This window comes from Aedes aegypti, unplaced genomic scaffold (assembly GCF_002204515.2).
Source record: "Aedes aegypti strain LVP_AGWG unplaced genomic scaffold, AaegL5.0 Primary Assembly AGWG_AaegL5_hic_scaff_1850_PBJ_arrow, whole genome shotgun sequence".
Lineage (NCBI taxonomy): Eukaryota > Metazoa > Arthropoda > Insecta > Diptera > Culicidae > Aedes > Aedes aegypti.
Genome location: NW_018735324.1, coordinates 10,618 through 31,639, shown reverse-complemented (window position 1 = coordinate 31,639; position 21,022 = coordinate 10,618). Strand labels below are relative to the sequence as shown.

Genomic DNA, 21,022 nt, shown 5'->3' with positions numbered 1-21,022 from the left:
GCTAGAGATTAGTATTTTGTCTACGTTTTATAATCATGATTTTTTTTAAAATATTCTATCGGTGAAATTGTGATTTTTTTCCCCTTTTAAGCTATTTTTTCAGGACTAAAATCTATATAACCCATGTTTTTTTTTGTTTGGGGACCCCAATTGCGCAATAAAATGTCATGGACAAAAATTTCAACGATGAACTTTAAATTATAAAAATATGGATCGAATACTGATTCTTTAGCGAGAAAAAGAAAGTCAAATTTTATAAGTCTGATGGTTCATACAACAGCGTTTGTATGTGTTAGGATTTACCTAATGGTGGGTCTGAGCATACGGAATTTTGCCGCACGTGGTGTAATTGAACCGTGTATACATGGGCCAATAATATTACAAACGTAACCATATAGTATTTTTAGGATCATGTTTTTTTAGCAAAAAATTTGAGACGTTTAGGTTCTCAAAATAGTTTGATCTGAATATCATGGAATTCTGTCCCATAGAGGAGTTATTAGATCAGAATTTAGGGCGAAACTGTGAAACTACATTGTAAACTCACAAAATTCAATTCCTCAATTTTTCAAGCAATTGTTTTAGCTTTCAATGAAAAGAAAATAGTTTTACCACTTTAAGCGTTTTGACGCCAATTCCTCTGAAACTCTCTCGCGTTCTGTGAGAAAGGAAATATATCTTTTTTTTTCTTTTTGCTACAAAGCTGATCAAATAGCCTCTTGGTTTTTTGGTTCTGGTTTTAAGAAGCCGACCCAAATCTTTCTCAGAAAAGGTGCCGTATCAGTAAGAAGATAGCCTCACACATGTTTGGAATACCATTACTTCAATGATAAACAACCTTGGTTTCACTGGAAAATTCACAATATCCATTAAAAATGAATTAATTTCTATAAAATCTTTGAGGCAGCACAGTTCTTGCAACTCATCAGAGTTCGTATTATATAAAGCGTAAATAGTAATTATCGAACTGCCTTATGGACATAAGGACATTACAACTTCCTTGAAGATTCACAAAAATTGGTCGAAAAATCATCCTAAACCACTGTGCGTTTTATTTTCAAACACGTTCAAACCTCAATTCATAGAACATAATATAATTTTGTAACAACAAGTATAATTCGAAATGTTCATGTCTAAAGACCACCGTGACCACTGAAGTTTATTGCAAAATTTTATTTATTTACTTAATTGACGTCAAGCATTTGTAGATTTCACAATTAATTCAACTTCATTATAGAACAACATTAAGGCATGAATGTCAAACATTTATGTTAAAATTGTCATGACAAAGACATCTGTTTTGATTAAAAAAAAACTACGTGGTGTCTAATTGATTTTACGAGATGACCATTTATTACGCGTTGCTCCAGATCATCTTTAAGAGCTTTATAGTGGCCACCTAAATCCATGACCAATCCCAATCATCTTTCTGTTTTAAAGTAATTGATTTCTGATGTGTTTTTGAAAAAAAAAAACCGCAGTGATGTAGGATTTTAATTTTTCACTAAATGATCATTTTTACGGATTGTTCCGTTTCTTACAGCGGTCGTTATTGTGACCAGCATAGGTCCATTGAACATTTCAAAAATAATCTATTGCGTTCCAAATAAGAGTTCTGATGAGCTTGCAAAAACTGTCTTGGATTATTTTCATAGTTGACCATTTTACGGATATTCCGGATTATCCGCCGGAGAAACCAATGTTGTTTACCATCAGAAGCCAAAGTATTCCCCAACATTGTAAGAAGACTATTCCTGCACTAAACGGCACTTGTAATGATAAGATTTGGGGTTACTAGCCAACAAGTTTATCAAAATCAGAGCACCTAATCAGATTTAATGTAAAACATAAAAACAGACATACTTCACATCCACAAAAACGGGCTAGGTTCACCGGGGTGGTACCAACGTTGAGAGCTAGTATAACTATTCTCTTCTATCAAAAGCCAAAACTTTCTAAAATCGGTTGTAGAATTGCTGAGAACAAAAGCATTTTTGAAATTTGCTGTTTACATTCTGACCAAATTTACGGTTAAAATAAACGTTTAACGCGGGCACCCATAACCCCAAATGCCATCACCCGAATGCCACTACCCCGAATGTACCATTACCCCGAATCCGATTACCCCGAATCCCAATACCCCGAATGCCTGTTTCCCAAATGTAAAATTACCTTCCAAAACATTTGTATCGGGATATTGTAGTTTCGGGGTAATGTCATTCGGGTAATGGGTAGAATATTCAATTAAATATATGCTTTTCGTCTACGCTGTCTTAAAAAGCCGTTGAAAAAGAAAGCCTGTGTAGCAGAGAAGCCTATTTTAGTTCCAGTGATTTTCTTCAGGAATTTCTCCAGAGATATTTACGGGAATCCCCCCATAGCTCCTGTAAGAAAAAGATTTTATCCAGATTTTTTTACTCTAGATTATTCAAAAGGTTCTTCAAAGGGTTTCTCCAGGCCCGCCCCTCCAGGAACTTATCCAGAGATTTCTAAAAAACAAACTTCTTAGGAAAGGAGTTTTATTGGGATAATCTCTAAAACAATTAAATAAAATTGTCGTTTGAAACCCTGCTGGACCCTTTATTCTTTCTGATGAATATCCAGGAGGAATATGGGTCAATGTCTGTCGGTAAATATTTTGGAGGCCTGACACGAATCTCTGTAGAAATCATCTAGAATTCATGTAGAATCGCTTAGATAAATTTTTCGTGGAATTCTCAAATAATTCCTGGAAGCGATCTCTGGATAAAATTTCATGGATAACTCTCAAAGAATCTCGGGAGGGACTACCTTGAAGAATTTCTGGAGAAATTATTGATGAAATATTTAGTACAATATAATACATATATATAAAAACATGAATTGGTGTCCCGTGACTAACCCTTATTTGTTGTGATGCAATCTATTAATATGTGGCTATGGGCCTTTTTAACTGTCCCACGATTAAGTAATAACTGTGTTTAAGGTCTAAAATTAATTCAAAGACTTTTGTAGTTATTTTCAGGCGAGTCCTTTGACTTGACACTTATCAGACTGGGGATGAACCTTGCCTACGGTAGGAAAATCAACTCTCAATAAAAAGGCAAAAAAAAAGCCTGAAAGACCATTTTTGAAAACCAATCCTTAAGAGATTTCCGAAAGGAATCCTCAGAGGTTGTTTCCGGGAGTTTTTAGGACATATCAAGAGAAATCGCAAGTAACTCCTTTGAAATGTAATTTAATTTTTACTGCAGGAATTAAAGGTGCGTGGAATCCTGGAGGCATTTCAGCAGAAACAACTTCTAAAACACTCTGCAGAAATCGTTATGGAAATATCCCTGCAATAACTTTCCTAGAACCGTTTAGGAAAACAAAAAGGAATCCTGGGAATTCCTGAACGATTTGCTTGAAGACTATTTTCTGGAGATCTTTCTTAAAGGAATCTCTGGGCAAATCCACCAGAATAATCCTGGAGAAATTGCAACAAGTTTGAAACACCAATCTCTCTTTTATAAGTCTTCCTCGAGTATAGTCGAATTTCATTCCCGTCTAGAAACTTACTGCTTACCGAGAGATTTTACATTCTTCCGCGCAGGTAACGAATCTTTTCCGAGACGTAAAGAATCTTTATGGAGCCCTAAGTAACCCAGGTTAACAATTTAAGCTGCTCAAACGCTCTTTATAGCTAACTCAATTCAGCCTTTGTTTGAACAAAAGCTTTCATAGTCCTGCATTCACTGTTGTTCAGGCTGTTTAAGACATCTAATTCTGGCGCGATTTTACTTCAGCCTTAAGCTTAATTGAAAGCTATATAGAAGCTGAACCTTATAAGGTCTAGCATTGCGCTTATTCAGGCCTCTTTCAATAACCCATTAATTTATTTTTAGAACAGGTCAACCGGTCGAAGCTTAAACGATCGCTTATTCATCCATTATTCAACAATTAACCAAAAAAAAATTTAAAAAGTATTTGGACAGGTTTTATAGTTTTGGGGTTTTTATCAACGCAAACTAACAATTTCAAACACATAGTGAAGTAAAAGTGCTGGAATTTAAAGATAAAGATTAGAAATATGTGGCATTGAGATTTGAACTGGGATTCGCTGATTTATAACCACTTACCTTGACATCTGCTCCACATTGAGGACTGTGAACATCATCAAACAGCAAAGGACTAACATATTGTTTTGTCTGAAGAACATACAACACTCCCCCACCCTATCGTGCGTGGGATGGGCCCGTAGTCCTCGTAAAGATCATATTTCTTTCCTCTTTATAGAAAATACACGGGCCATTTATAAAGGCGCACGGTGCTGAAGAACCCATCCGACGAGAAAACCGGCTAGCAAAAACCACTTGAGTTAGCTGTCAAAGTTGTTGTGATTTTTGTATTCAAAAATAGAATCCTCGGTAATTTTAATTTTGCTATTCAATTGTTGTCAACGCAAGTAGGTAATGATTTCGATTTCGCCCCTCCCCACTACAGTTACATTAAAAATTGTTACGAAAGAAATTCTGCGTAATCGAGTGTAGTGTTCAATCTTGTTGTTACACAAGGTCATCGATGTCGGATTTTCAGGATTTTTTTTTTTCGAACAAATGATAAGCCCGTGGCGTTACAGCATGTTCTGCTTCGGGATGCTGAAAAAAGTTTCGATGGAACAGTTTTATAATAATTAATTTTAGTTTCGACCTAATTGTAGGTATATATTTTCGGTATGTATATTTTATATATATATATATTATATATCAAACATACAGGCTGAACAATCTTTCACAATGGCTGTTGATTTGAATTAAAGCTTTAAATAACCTTTAATCAATATGCATTCAGGGTTGGCTGAACAAAAAGTTAAACTGTTAGATGAAAAATAGTTTTTGTTCAACTCAATATTCAGCTTTGAGTATACCTGCTGTAAAAACGAGTGTTTAATGAAGCTTTTCTTCAAATTATTGTTCAGCTGATCACGGTGTTCAGCCCTTGTACACCATTGATCAGCCAATATTCAGCAAATACTCTTGCTGTTCAGCTTTCATTGTACTTGGCGTAGCCACAACTTCCACAGATACAGTGACACATTTCACGAGAACGATATTATCAGCAAGAATCCGAAGACAAGACAAGACTCTCTTATCAGTCATGTGAGCTTCCGGGGAAAGTTTTCCGTCCATAATTTTGCCATTATCCCCGTTGATCAATATATGTACACACAGAAAGATCTATTCTTTGTCAATCGGCCATCAACAAAGGCCGGCTTGATAACTTTCCTTTAAACTCGTAACATTACAGGTGAAAAATTACAGAAGATGATTCCTAGGATATATTTTGTATAAGCCCTAATAGAATGGTGGTCACTCGCCGTACCTCCTCACAATCACAAACAATTTTTCACAACCCAGATTTATTGCACATCAACCAGTTGCAGACAAATGGTCAGCATCTTTGAAAAGTCCATCAATAAAGTTCAGCACCGATACCATCTTTACAGCTGCTTGTATATAATCTTGAGTTAATAAATGGCATTCCTCAACCTCCCTGGAAAAGTGGGGCAGGTTGGGATTAATATCTCCACGAATACCGACGCAGGCATTCCTCGTTGCCTTGATGACAATGCTTGCACTATCAGACCCATTCAGGTGTCGTCGAAGTGCTGTCCCACCTTTCGATCCAGCTTACGTTCGTGCGTCAGATGCTTTCCCATCTTTATCCCGGCAGCTGGTCCTCCTGAGCACTCTACTCCTCCAGTTTTTTCTCTTCTTGGCTGTACTTGATGTCATTTTGGATTATTTGATTGGAACTACTTTTAACTAAGATATCGAAGAGACCATCGAGTTTAGGTAGATTGAAAAATACAGAACACATTTTTTAGTTTGTTTTCATTGTTTCTACAAATAAGTTCAAAGTAACGTATGCTTAACATGGAATAATAGTTTGAATTTTTACTATACCTAAGTGATATGTTTTGGCGAGAGTTTGGAAATGTCAAATTACATCTTTAAATGGACTGTCAACTTTTTTACAAGCGCTACCTGAATTATTTCAAATTTAATAAAATTTATTTTTAGTTTTTGAGCCAGATCTATTTCATGAAATTTCTTGTTTGATATGGTAAACTCCATTGGAAAGCATAACCAGGTCTCGTTCGCAGTTAGCGGAACATCAAGTCTAGAGATATTTCCGTCCCTCCCTTCCCAATCAGCCATACGACCAAAATTGGCTGAGAAAACTCAAACGAATTCCTAGAGAAGCTTCAGTACGAATTCCTAGAGGAACTGCCGTTAGGAACTTACTAGATGTGCTTCCGGGATGAATGAACTTCTACAGAAACTTTCCGAAGGAAACTCTTAGCTAACTGCCGAGAAGCTCATGACCCAACAAACATTTTTGCCTGAATAAGTATTGAACAAAAGCACTTTTAAGTATACTTCAACTGAGAATAAAACTGTTATAGGCTTACTAATGTTTCTTTGGGGAGTTGACATCCGGAGACAGAAATTCTTGAGAAAATTCTTGCGGAGGAACTTCTATTTGAGCAACCGGAGAAAATCCATGCAGAACACTGAAGGAACTCCTAACATGAACTTCTGCAAGTATTTCGTTAAGATGGCATTCTCATAGGTACTCAGTACTCTCAGAGACATTCTAGAGAACTCTTAAAATAACTTTCCGAGGAAACTCGTAAAGAGAGCTTCAGGAGGAATTCCTAAAGAAAACTTCCAAAAGAAATTTTAAAAAAAACTTCCGGAAGAGGAACTCCAGAATAGGTGAAACTTCAAGTAAAACTACTTGGCAAACTTTCGAAATTTCCTAGCGAAACTTTTACTTTCTGGGAGGCAACTGCTTAGAGGGAACTTCTTGGAGTAAATCGTAGCGAAACTTGCGGACGGCAACATGAGCAGCTTTCGCGAAGATCTTTTAGAGGAACTTTCGAGAATCTTAAACAAATTCCCGATGAAACTCCACAATTAGCATTTATTTCTGGAAGAAACTACTTTTGCGAAAAAATTGTTGCAAAATGCAAAGGGATTTCCAAACGACTCTACAAGAGCTTCTGGAGGATTGCCAAGCGGAACTTGCCAATATAAAATTCCTTAAAGAACTTTTTGGTGAATCCAAAAGGATATCGAATGGACTCCTGGAGGAGTTATTTGCAGGAACTAGCGAAGGAATTCTAGAGAAACTTTTAAGGAACTCTAGAAGGACATTCATAAAAGAACTTGCGGTAGAACATCCGGAAAATTACGGAGATAAACTTTTGGATAAACACTAACGCAACATCCAGAGAATTTTGTTGGAATAACTCCTTAGCTGCGGGACCTAGCGGAAACATCATAGAGTATTTTCGGAAAAACTTCTTGAGTACTTTTGGAGGGAACATCATGCCGGGATCTTCCAGAAGAACTCCAACAGGACTTCCAGAGGAACTTTTCTGCATTTAACCTCCTTGAGGAACTTCACAGGAATTTCCAGGATAATTTCCACTAATTACATACGACTCAAAGAAAATTTTAAAAATCCTATAAAAAAAGCCGTTGGCGAAGAGGGGGAGGGCTTGGTTGGTCAAAAATTTGTAATTTTTAGCGATTACGTTAATGAAATGCATACTGCCTTTAGGAAACGTTCTGGTGAATTCCTACAGGAGCTTTTGAAGAACTTTTACATAACCTTCTGGAATTCTGGATTTTCAGGTTATGGCTTTCCAGTCTTTCATGAAAACTCCAAAAAAACGGATTTTTTGCCTTACATCCGACGTTTGGACACATGTATCCAGCTTTTTACGCTAGCATTGCTATAAATTGTTGAAATCACCTCCTTTTGGACATTTCTTGCCCACACTATATTTTACTAGGTTTAGTCAAAGCAAGATTGCAATCATGGCAGATTTTTATTTGGACATTTTATGTCAAAATCTTCTTACTCTGATGTTTCAGAAACATTATTTTGTTTTTCATTTTCATTAATTCTTTTTGCTTTTTCTGTTTCAGGGTAATATTCTAATTGAAAGATGAGGCAATTTAGCCAAAGCACAAATATTGAAGCAGTTCCTTAGTAATCATTCGATTCCTTTCTGCTGCGGAAGGCAGTACCGTGAATCGTCCGTTAAAATAACTGGATGCGTTCGGAGAATATTTGGATGTGGCGTTTTTGTCCTAAAATGATAGATTTGTGCAAGCTTTTGGATCTGTAATTTTGATTGAGGATGCTTCCTAGCTTAAACCTTAGAAAGGAAAAACAAATGAACCACATCATTGTGCTATGCATGAATAGTATTACCATTTTTAGGTCTATGGTTTACAGTTCACTGAAACATGATGGACCTTTTCCCACCACCGTGTGTAATGATCTTTCGAGCTTTATTAATAGGAAACTGGCAAGCGGACAACAAGAGTCAGTCAGAATGGAAATGCGAAAGGAATTGAGGGACTCTAAGGATCTTTTTTACTTATGTTTCAAAGTCATCTCGTTCCATGGAGTCTTAAGTATTGAAGACAATCTACTGTACCATCTGGATATTTTGAATTACGGAAATGCCTACTAACATTGTCGCTTAGACAACTGATGTATAGTTAGATCTGTTTGCCAATGGAAGATGCTTATCGAGACATACAGCTATTCAAATAAGCGGGGACTTGTTATTATCTGCATTTGCAAGATTCATGAAAATCATGCTAGTTTCAGGAACACAGTCAAAACAATACAGGATTTCTCGGGGATTCAGGAAAGCTTTGGAACAGTCAGTGGGATTTATCCAAGTCAATAAGTTTCCAATGTAAAGGTATGTACTTCCTCATCTTCAAGCCCTAAATACTATATAAGTTAATTCAATAGTTGAAATAGATTCCGTGTTAAATGGCTAAAAAAATCAATGCCAGGGAAAATCCCGTAAAACAGTTTTTGTGAAAATTCTTGACATTATCGATCAACAGCGAAACTTTGCCTACTTAGACTTTCGCTTATAAAAGATTGAATGCAAGAAATTGGTTCCAAAAATCTAGAACTCACCCCTTGTTGTTTATAGCCCAGCGTAAAAAGCTGGTGTGTTGCCTTTTTTTAAGGAATTAGCTTGTTTCCGTTCTAATCACTTTGCCCATAGTATAGGCAACATTTGTCCAGAGGCATAAAACGAATCTCGTACGGTACTGTATAGGCTGGAAATCCAAAAACGATTCGAAGTCGCAGAACTGAAATACAGTTGCTTGTTTTGCACCACTTTTACACATATAGAATTTTCCTTGGAAATTTTTGCTATATTTGTCATTTTTACATCGATATCCGTGTGGAAGGCACGATGATACTTCTTATGCTCCGGGAAGTTAGCGAAAATTCCATTCCAATTATAGAAGATCCGTTGGTCGACCGGAAATCGAACCAGACAACTCAGCATTGCTTTTGCTTTTGTAACCGCGGATTAAAGTGGGCCTCTTGAATTAAAATACAGTCAACTCTTCATAACTCTCTATTGAAAAGACCATCATGTTAGGGAGGTATCAAGGCATAGAACATAAAAAGTTTAGTGCCAAATGCGATCAACGGACCCATCGAGGTAGCCATAGAGCAACTTTTTTACTTATGGGTCTCTAAGCTCGATAGTGAGATACCAAAAGTCGATAAGGGGAGAGTTTGACGTATGTAGATAAATAAAATAAATGCTTTTCAATATTATATGAGGGCATTCAAATCAAAAGTAACAAATATATAAAATATTTGATCCCCCTTATTCACAAAAAAAACAATATCTTCAAGAACAAGCGGCGTTGTTAAATACCCAACAGCTATCAAACATTCAGTCCAAAGCACGGTGTACGTATATTAACCTTATTATATTATATTTATATTATATTATATTATATTATATTATTATGATTATAATATTATTGTTTACAATCAACTTGGATATTTACATCAGTAAAAGAGCCTGCCTTGTTTAATTTTTATGCCGTGAGTCAAGTAGTCGCCGTTCTGCTCAATCCCACTCGGTTGTGATATTTCTGCGTTTGTGTTCAAAATTTAAAACATAATTGTCAATCGTCCCCAGCTGTAGGAGCCATACTTGCGGGGAAAACTAAAACTCATACAGGAAAAAGTAAAGTCAACAATCAATACTTTATATTTGAATAAAAAAATACGAAGTATAGGATACATCCTACCTAAAGGAATGTAGGCAGCCACAGGATGACACCACCGCTTGATGCAACAACATTCGCTGCATCTTAAGCCGCAGACTGACGACACAGGGGAACTGCTTCCGCTGACCAGGACCGAAGCATTGCGAAACGGAGCAGAGTTCATGTTGTGTGCATCCCAATTGTGTGGATTGTAGATCGACTCCAGTCCGGGGTAGCTTGGCCGGCACCGCGTTCCATCGAATGGACATATCGTGGCCTTGGTGGTGGCGGCGGGAACATGTGAGGGCATCCCTGTAACGAGGTTTGGGAAAAGGGTTAATCATGTATTTGACCATCATATTTTGATGTTTGTGCGATATTTGCCGGAAAACCATTCGCTAGCTATTCGCCAAAATGACATTTGCCACAAATTACCATTTGCCACTTGTCAATTCCCCAGTCATTCCCCAGAATTTTGTTTGTTGCGTTTTATCTCAAATTGCGAACATGACTCATATCCCTAACAGAGTCGATATTAAAGAGTAAAACTAATCTAGTCAATACACTCCCTTACTCGATATTTTGTATCTAGATATCGAGTTAGAGAACCATTTTAAAATTGGTTTTAATGGCTACTTCATGGTCTCTTGGATCGCAGCTGCACTGGTTTTGTTTTCTGTACCTCGGGCCTAGCAGTAATCGAGAGTTGACTTATTCAATATGATTTCTTGAATCTACATAAATTTATCATCTTGAGCAAGAATTTCCAACATTTTATTTAAAACCTCACCTTTAAGTCGAGTGTTCGGAATTTAGGGGAAATTACGTATTCTTGTCAGTCTAAGCCGATGCCGCGCTTCTTCTACAATTTTCTCGGACATGAGCGGGCAAATTACGTGTTTGTCTGTTAACATTTATGCGCACCCTATCCTGTATCAATTCACACGGACGGAATTATTAAAAGCTTTTTGGAAACGTTTTTACAATGCTTCGAACATCTCTTGTTAGTGTGACTATTCTCCGCAGCTTTCCCATAAAACTGCAAGCGAATCTCTTCGCAGCTTCAAATCAGATTTTGCTTCATTGATTTCGCCTATTTTTTTTATCAAGTTGTGAAAAATGGGCTTACTTATTACAAAATTCAAAATTTCAACATTAAGCTGAATTTTTACAAAGAACAGTTCTGATGGTAATTCAAATCCTAAAAATAAGTGCATAGAATCCAACTATTAAACATTTACTCATTTTTGAAATTTGAGCTGAGCTTCAGCTTGAAAATATAAACAAATGAAGCGGCAAATAACTAAACTTGGTTCAAAATCTGAGCATGAAACTTTTGTTTTACGGATGTCTCAGGATCCTGACCACATAGAAAGATGGCGTCTTCGCGAAAAAATTGATCAGTAGCTCAAGGAATATCATTGTTTTATCCATAAAATTCAAGATTTTGCCACCAGGCAGCGATACCCGAGGAGGAGAAAATAACTGCCTAATTACTAATGCATACCATATTTTGGTATCATACCAAAATTAGGTTTGTTCAGATGTCAAAACCTCAATTTGGTATGAGAATTGTATTGGAAAAAAATCTTTAAAACAATTAAAAATACTTCATTGAGGTTTGAACAGCTATTGTGGACTGCTGGAGATATTAAACTATTATTGAAAAATTTCACTTTCATATAAAAATCCATAAAGTATTATTTAGATATTACAATACCTGATCTAGTTATCAGCTTGGTATGTGTAGAATATGCAGAAGGTATTATTTGAGGTATTTTACCTCTTATGCAGGGCTCATTCATACCTCATTCAGGTTGTAAGTATTGGAAATTATCTGGTTGAATACCTTAATTTGGAATTCAGAAGTTTTCTTCTGCTCGGGTAGTGAGCATGAAACTTTTGTTTGCGAATATCTCAGGATCCTGATTATATAGAAATATGGCGTCTTCGGACAAGTTATTCAGTAGCTCAACGACCATCATTGTTTAAGCCGAGATGTGCCAGTGAGCAGGAAACTTTTGATTTACGAATCTTTCTAAGTACACTAAAACCTCAATTTACGAAGTCTTTTTTACGCTACCTCAATTTAAGTCACTTTTTTTACGAAGTGAACTCAATTTAAGTCCTTTTTTACGCAGTGCGTAAATTGAGTTTTGACAATTCTGTGGGAAATTATTGACCTCCGGTTGGGGAAAACCGTTGGAAACCCATACAATATGGGTATTTTTGAAATGGGCACGATGAGGTGATGACGAAAATCGATGTCCGACGCCATTTTGGAATCCAAGATGGCGACCACTGATTTGGGAAAAACGTTGGAAACCCATACATTATAGGTATTTTCGGAATATGCACGATGAGGAGATGACGAAAATCGATGTCCGACGCCATTTTGAAATCCAAGATGGCGACCTCTGATTTGGGGAAACCCTTGGAAACCCATACAATATGGGTATTTTCGGAATGGGCACGATAAGGGGATGACGAAAATCGATGTCCGACGCCATTTTGGAATCCCAAGATGGCGACCTCTGGTTTGTGAAAATCTTTGGAAACCCATACAATATGGGTATTTTCAGAATGGGCACGATGAGGGGATGACGAAAATCGATGCCCGACGCCATTTTGGAATCCAAGATGGCGACCTACGTTTGGAGAATATTATTGACGAAAATCGATATCTGACGCCATTTTTAATTAAATTTACCAAAACCTCATTCAACGAAGTCTGTTTTTACGCAAATTCAATTGACGTCACTTGTTTAACGAAGTAAATTCATGAACATCAGTACATTGATCCATTTGCTTATATTAAGGGGAAGTAGGCCGTCATTGAAATTTGTACTGGGCATCGATGATTATGGCCAATCCGTCTCACGATTGCGAATCCAAGAAAATCACTAGGTTTTGCACTGACATTGCTGAAAATGTATCAGCATACTTTCTATATTTATGCGCAAGTAGTGATACTTTTAATGAATCAATATTACTTAAGATGACTGAGTTTTATCACTTTGAAATTGCAATCTGCAAAATCAACAAGGCTACCAAAATGAATGACGGGCTACTTAGCCTTAAGAGTTTAGATTTTATGCTATAAATAAGTATCATCAATGTACAACTACTTAAGTTTGTAGATACTCAGGCCTATATATCGTGGAGTCCTCGGAAGTCGTTTGCTAATATGGGCAGTAAGAGGCCTTTGCAATATTGAAGAACTATCTATTGATTGGTTACGCTTGTATATCCTAATACCCATATTCGATAGAGATCTAAGAGGACCAAGGACATCCGCACACATTCATACAATACAGTCAGTACAATGTTCCGATTTTGTCAGCCCCATGCTGCATTTAGGGTTGACAAAATTGGGAAAGAGCTTGAATCGGGATTTTTTTTTTTCGACAGGTTTCAAGTTTTATTTTAACTTTAGGACTTAGCTCTATGATTTCGTTAATATAAACATTGCTTTTTACTCCCATTTTCTATGAAACGTAATCCAAGTAACATTGATGAGTTTCTTGGATAATCATTCAACATTTCAAAATTTCTGTCTTCAGATGATTGTATAAACGTGGCAAAGGTCATAATTGACTTTATGCACCCAATATTGCCAGTATAGACGTGTTTGCTCTAATAAAATTAATATAAATTTAGGGTAACAAAATCGGGCAAAAAAGGATGCTAAAATCGGGGGTAGACAAAATCGGAGGCTGACAAAATCGGGTCATTACTGTACACCGTTTACCCACAGGCATGGTAAGGGGCCTTTGGAGCATTTGAAAACTATCTTCTAATCACTTATTATGGCCGTAGATCCAAAGGCTTTTTTCAATGGAGTCCTTGGAGCACCAAAAACATCCGTATAAATCAATAAAATATTTCGTTGTCTTAAATGAATGGTTAAGAGACTGTGCTATATTAAAAAATTGCCCATAGACCATTGATTCCGTTTGTAGATTCAAATGCCTATATTCCTTGGAGGACCTAGGATATCGGTACAAATCATAATACACCGTTTACTCACATGAATAGTTGGGGTCCTGTGGAGTATTTGAAAACTAACCTCTAATCTCCTATTACGGTCGTAGATCCCAAGACCTATTTTCAATAGAGTCCTTGAAGGACCTAGGACATCGACACAAATTATTACAATACACCGTTTACTCACATGAATGGTTAGGGGCATGTGGAGAATTTGAAAACTAACCTCTAATCTCCTATTACGGTCGTAGATTCCATGGCCTATATTCAATGGAGTTCTTGGAGGACCTAGGACATCTGCACAAATTATAAAAATACTCAGTTTACTACTATGAATAGATAAGGACCTGTGCCATATCAAAAAAACATCAAAGGATCGCTAATATGCCAGTACACTGCAGGTATATATTCCAGGAAGTTTTTGGATGAACTAGACACCTGTTGTACTCACTTTATTACCAAAACTTGGATCTGATAATACAAATGCTTCTTAGAATTATAACAATCTTCTAGGGTCCAGTATTGTGAGATATTCTTCTACATAAAAATGACAATTTGATCTCCGTTAATTCATGTAGAGTCATATGCCCAAACTCCAAAGATTTCTTGTAAGACCTTAACTTGCACACATTTTGGCCTGATTTAGAACCCAATGTATTAATAATATGTTAATGGTGCTAAAAGAGCATATTTTTTATAAATAATATAAATTAATTTCATACAAGTAGACTCTAAACGGCATAACCTCGTTTTACGAACTGAGCTCCCTCGTTTTACGCACTGATTCAATTTACGCACCCCCGATCTAGTTCGTAAATTGAGGTTATAGTGTACTCTAGATTAGGAAATATGATCGAAGCATGAGCATGAGTCTAGATGGCATTTCTAGGTGTCAGGATCCTGAGGTATTCGCAAAACAAAAGTCTCATGCACACTAGCACTGCCTGGTGGCGGAATTCCGTAGTTCAATGACAACCGCATGTCAGTTCTTTAGCTATTCAACAACTCTTCACAAGGCACCAACCTTTCAAATCATTAGGATCTAGATATTCTTCTAGTTAATTAAATCCCATAAGCTCTAAGTCTCATATAACAGCCCCATCTACGTGTCTTATAGGAGACCTGACTGCATTTAACTTATTCGAACCATTTTATCAGTGTTGCCAGCGTAAAAAAATGATTGTGTTTCGTTTTCCCGGACACAGTGAGTAACATAAAATACATACTTAAACTTTGCTCAAGATTTGACATAAATAAGATGCATAAATTTAATATATTGATTGTTATACATTTTTTTCGGGCCACTCAAATAAAGATAAATAAAAATGAGCAGTGTTGCGACCTATGACAAAATTTCGAACCCTTCATGAGAAACTATTTACAGTTGAATAGTATTCCTATATTGCTGAGCATTCTATTTTTCTATTCCGCTCAAGTTTTATAATTTTGATCTTTTCTCAATTCTTCTTAAACAGTGTTGCCAGCCACATGAACATTTGTGTTTTGGCTGACTGTATGACATGCAACACTTCTTTCAGCTCTGGTTAACATTCGGTATTGTTATCTTTAAAATTTAATACCTGGATATAACACCTCGATATAATTGGATCTTTTGATAACAATTGAGCAGTGTTGCCAACTATTATCAGAATATGAAAATTTCAATGGCATTTTTGGTAAGTTCTCAATCCATGTTTTAACTTTGCCGATTATCTCAGATCAGTATTTCCACATCTAGACGCTGCATTTTTTAAAAACTTAATAATAACCCTGATTTTTTTACGAACGATTCTTTTTACGACCCCCCTATACTGCCCATAAAGGCAAAACTGTCCCATATGGAATTAGTAGGCATTGAGAAAACAGCGGTCAAAGTTTGAAGTTTGCATTTTCATACAAATGTTTATAATTTTCTGATAAATTTTTGAACGAAATATTCATTTAGCTCCACCCCACAAAATATTCATTTTGATAATATTGATCAGTAAAAAATATAAAGTTGCACATAATTCTAGTTTTGCAGTTGTTATTGGGGTTCAAAGTTCATATAGAGACTGTTATGCCTTTATTTTTCAATATGGGACTTCACCAACTTCATATTTTTCCACAACATTTTCAAACAAAGTGTATAAATTTTCATATGCGTATTGAAGTGTATATTGAAACATGAATGTTGTGATGAAAAAAGGTGTTGGTTAGAACATCAATTTGGGACAGTTATGCTTTTATGGGCAGTATAACGGTCGTAAAAATAGGTTGGGGTGAACAATCTTGTTTATTAATTCCTCGAGTTCCTGGGCATTATTATGTGATTGTACTTTCTACAAACTATGCAAATTGGCAAAGAATCCAATTCGATAAATATCTTTAGTAACTCGAACAACATGAGATGTACAGACAGCACCAAATACAGTAGGAACTTAAAAGCAGAAAATACGACAAAATACAATTAAAAAATCTTCAGGCCAGCCATGTTGTACGCTGTAGCAATAAAGACTAGCTGTTGTAATTCCATGAAGAAAGCTCTGCAGAGGATTCAAAAAAAAATGAAAATGATTCTGAAGGTTCCTTCCTGGTGTAGTACTAATGAGTTACTTAGAATATCCAATGTTGAAACATTGGAACAAATGTCAAATAAAAATTTTAATAATTTTAGATAAAAATCGTTGCAATCTTCTATTGTCACCCAGAATCGTACCCAGCACCTTCGGCATGGCTTTGTTTTGTAACCACTCGGCTAATTTGGTTGAACCAGTTCGGTTCGGTGTCATTCCTGCAAAGAACAAACTCCTGTAGTAGAAATTTCGACTTGCGACAAGTTTCCAAAACTACATTATTTTGGTACTGTACGTCTCCAAGAAGTGTATGGTGTAATATTTTTCAAAAGTATGCAAGAAAGAGTGAGACAACCTGTGAAAATGAGCATTTTTAGTGTGAAAAAAGGCTACCTCAAATTAGAGATGGACAAGACGGCTCATTTTAGTGAACGGATCCGATCCGAATCAGTCATTTTAGTGAACCGGATCTTTTGAACGGTTCAGTGGCTCGCAAAGGAAGAGCGAACTGAACTGGAAAAAGAGCGACTCACTCTCTGTTGCGCGAAATGCGACGTAGCTTCGGCATCTTTCGCCCACTCATTCTTCGTACATTTATCCCCAGAAACTCACGATATATACTCGGCCGTTTACCCCTACCCGAATCAAAAGGAAGAAGCAAAATGTGCTTTGCCGTTCAAGTGGATACAGTGCCCAACTGGGCGGGGAAAATTAATTGTTTGGCTGTGTCTGCTCTGAGAGAGTGGAGCTGCATGTGTACCGTGGCGTGCAAAGCAAGGCACATGTCTAGCGTTATACTAAGGCCGAGAAACAAACGAAAGAGATTATGGGAAAAGAATCTGTTTGTACTTTTTCGGGTCACGTTTTGAATAATCCGTGTTGATCAACTGAACCGACTCTCGCCAAAAAAGAGCCACGGATCCCTCGTTCTTTTGAGTGATCCGGGTCTCGTATCTGTGAACAGCAAACATGAACTCGTCAAGCAAAAATACACCGTGAACTAGATCATGTTTATGAGTAAACATGATGGTATTTCATGGTGTATTTTTGTTCACGTTTTCCAGAACTTTGTTTTTAGCGTGTATGTATACAAATGTATCCATTTTTTATTATTTTTAATATTGTAGATTTTCAGTTATAGTTAAGTGCCTTTTATTAGTTTTTCATTTGTATTTTCAACCCAAACGCATCTGTCCGGATTTCGTTTCAAAAGCGTCCGGCATTTTGATGCATGTGTTCGGATTTAAAAACGATATGTTTCATCAATTTACCGTTTTACATGTTATAACTGCATTTTTCAGTAAAATTTTTGTCCAAGATTCAAAGTTTGAACATGTCTCTATGTGAATAACAATAACAGTTACCGTTCCGATTCGTATCACGGACACTTAAGGCCTTAGAAAAGAATAACTCAGCGCCTTAGAAAAGAATAAACTTCCGAATGGTAGGTAAAAAATACGCTTTCGCAACTTGAATAAATTTAAATAAATCGAAATGTGTGGCCTTCTAATTCCGGACGCTTCCTCACTTTTGTCTCATATTCCGGACACTTTAATTCAAATTCCGGACAGCTAATGGAAATCATTACTAGGAAGGTCAAATAATCAGTTGAAATCGTCAAACCACTAAAGAGACGTCTAAGGCAGTAGGACATTATAAGTTTGCATAGATTTTCATGGAAAAAGCTTATTAGAACGAGCCTCGAAAGTGAGATGTCCGGGTAATGTACATCCTGGCGATTGGTTTTGCAAATATCGTTCAATCTATTTTGGATATTGGGTACTTACCGGCTCCCGATACTCATCGTCGAAGTGGGGAACGATTGGAGCTCGATTCAGTACGATAGTTTCAGGATTACCCACAGCAGCCCTCTGCTTTCGTTCCAACGGTCGACTGCTAATGCTTGAACTGGCTGCTAGTAGATCTGAAATGGTGACATAATTAATCATGCGTCTTACGATAGTCTACAGCCTTACCACCCTGTTCTGCGAACGCATTTTCCAATTCGGCTTTCGTTGACTTGAACATATCTTCATCCACCACGATGTAGCTTTCGGGCTCGTACCCTAACGGAGTCTGTCGCTCTGTAGCAGGTGATGTTTTTCGACTTCCCCATTGATTTTCTTTCGGAAGACTCTTGATATCGTTAACTGTGTGTGGCTCAAGATATGTGTTTTCAGATTCCTGCTCTTCCTGTTTCTCGGCCTTTGCTTCGGCTGGGGCATCTTCGACATAGTAAACATCCTCCGTGGTCAGTTCGGGAGTAGTCGGCGAACGACCCGTTACTTCATCGAAGGATTCAGTGCTCTTGGAATCTACAGCCACTTCTTCAGTGTACACTACTTCGTCGAACGATTGAACTGGATCGATGTTGTGAGTCTCGTGTAGGACTACAATTTCTTCATCCTCTCCACCATCGGCTAATGCCTCCGACTCCGCTGCCTGATTCAATTCCACTTGGCTGCTGGTGTTCGACTGTTCGTTATCCGACTCTTCACCTGCTTTTCTGATTGCATTAATCAAAGTACTACTCTCGGAACTTTTCACACTATCCGTAAGTGAATCCTCAAACTCAAAGGTCTTATGGTTTTGCTCAGGATTACTTCCCAACAGTTCATCTTCATACGACCCACTAGTAATCACCTCGGCCTCCGTCCTATCCACCTCAACCAAATCTCCGTCATCGTTTCGGGTAATCGTCGCTCCACTCCGCACGTGTCTCGAGTTGGCGTTAATCAGGACAATCGACACTAGAACAACCGTAATCAGGAGAACCGTTGCTACGAGGGCCCGCATGATGATCATTACACCACTGGAGCAACCTCAACGCGAAAATGTCCAACCCTGCACTGATTCCACTCCACTTGCTAACTAGTGCCTATAGTCAAGCGGCACGCCACAAAAGTGCTGATTTTATACTTTGGACTCTCCAGTACGTGATAATGACCGTGGGATGAAAGCAAAGAAATGCCATGTTTTGGCGTTGTTCACTGGTTGGTTATGTTTGGTAAACTTGGATAGGGCACGACGATTACGGCTGCTGTTTATGAGTCAAGCAGTATCGTTTTTACCTTGTACCTTGGCAGTGATTGAGACCAGATATTGAAAACATGTTCGCCAAAAGCATAATAGTTGGACCATTCTGTAACAAGTGACCATTTGCAAACTTTTTATATGCTATTTACATGGGAGTAGCCAAAGCCATTTGGTTTGCCACGAAAATTTGCCTTATGATTGAATCTTGCAAAGATTGCCTCCAAGATTCATCGTTATAGAATAATTGCGTCATTGTTTTGGAAATTTTCTCAGGAATCCCCCATAAATACTTTTAGTAATTCATTCTTAAATTTCTTTGATTTTTTTATGAAATCTATATAAATTTTCCCCAACAAACATTCTTTCCCTTTCCAGATGGCCGTTTGGACGAGTCTGACACCGTTCTTGACTTTCAAATGTTTGGCTCGCGATTTGTGTTTATTAAGAACACCATTGGGCGATTTTGAAATGATTTTCTAAAAATCAATCTTTTTGAATCCCCCATCCCCATTTTGAAAATAAGCATTGTTTCAAAAACTGAATGGAAATGCATTTAATCCTATTCCAAACCTAGTTTCCAAAATCGAAAATTGATTCGATTCAAAATCACCGATTCAATGGATTTGATTAAATCGGTGAATCAATTCGACATATCAAATTCAAATCAAATCGATTCGGTAACATCGATATTTTGGTAGAATTTGTCCAAATTTAATTGATAATGTTTTGCTAATCCTAAGCCCCATTCATTGAAGTACTGTGCAACATCGATAGTTCTGGTCAATATCAGAGTAACAACAACAAAGGGGTTGTCTGAGCTCTCAATTTCTCCAAAAATGTAACGAAAAATTTCCAAACACACATGTACAAATTTCAAAAAACACAGAGATGTAGGAACTTCATGAAATATTGAAGAATTCTTACAAAGTTTCCTTTAAAACAGTGATGGTTAAAATGCGACCCGCGGGCCACATGTGTCTCAGCGAATTTTTTTTGTGTGGCATCCGAATGGGATCTGAATAGTAATGTTAATGTGGCCCGCATGATGTGATTTCTTGATGACAGATTTGTATATTTGTTAACTCAAGTCAATTTTATCTATGATAAAACAATGTCTGCATTTCTCCATGTGGGTATTTGAATAAATATTAGAAATAATATAACTACAGTCGACATCGATATCTCTCCCTATGTTGATGATTGCTTCGGTCCTTCATTCTGCATACGATTTCGCTCTCCATATCTCGATGTCTCCATATCTCGATATCTCCATATCTCGAGATGGTGTCCTGTTGATTTTTTTGTTTCCAATTTTCACTTCATATGTCGATATGAACATTATCAAAGGTTACTAGACCA

At 37.1% G+C, this 21,022-nt stretch overlaps 1 protein-coding gene across 1 annotated transcript; it reads right to left on the bottom strand.

The window, feature by feature from the left end:
• Positions 1 to 10,265: 10,265 nt before the first annotated feature.
• On the bottom strand, positions 10,266 to 19,865 carry LOC5574659. The gene is made up of 3 exons (XM_021856577.1): positions 18,604 to 19,865; positions 18,415 to 18,551; positions 10,266 to 10,397 (listed from the first exon to the last, which is right to left on the bottom strand). The coding sequence occupies exons 1-3, from the start codon at positions 19,430 to 19,432 to the stop codon at positions 10,266 to 10,268; spliced, it is 1,098 nt and encodes a 365-aa protein (XP_021712269.1). The 5' UTR covers positions 19,433 to 19,865.
• Positions 19,866 to 21,022: the final 1,157 nt, after the last annotated feature.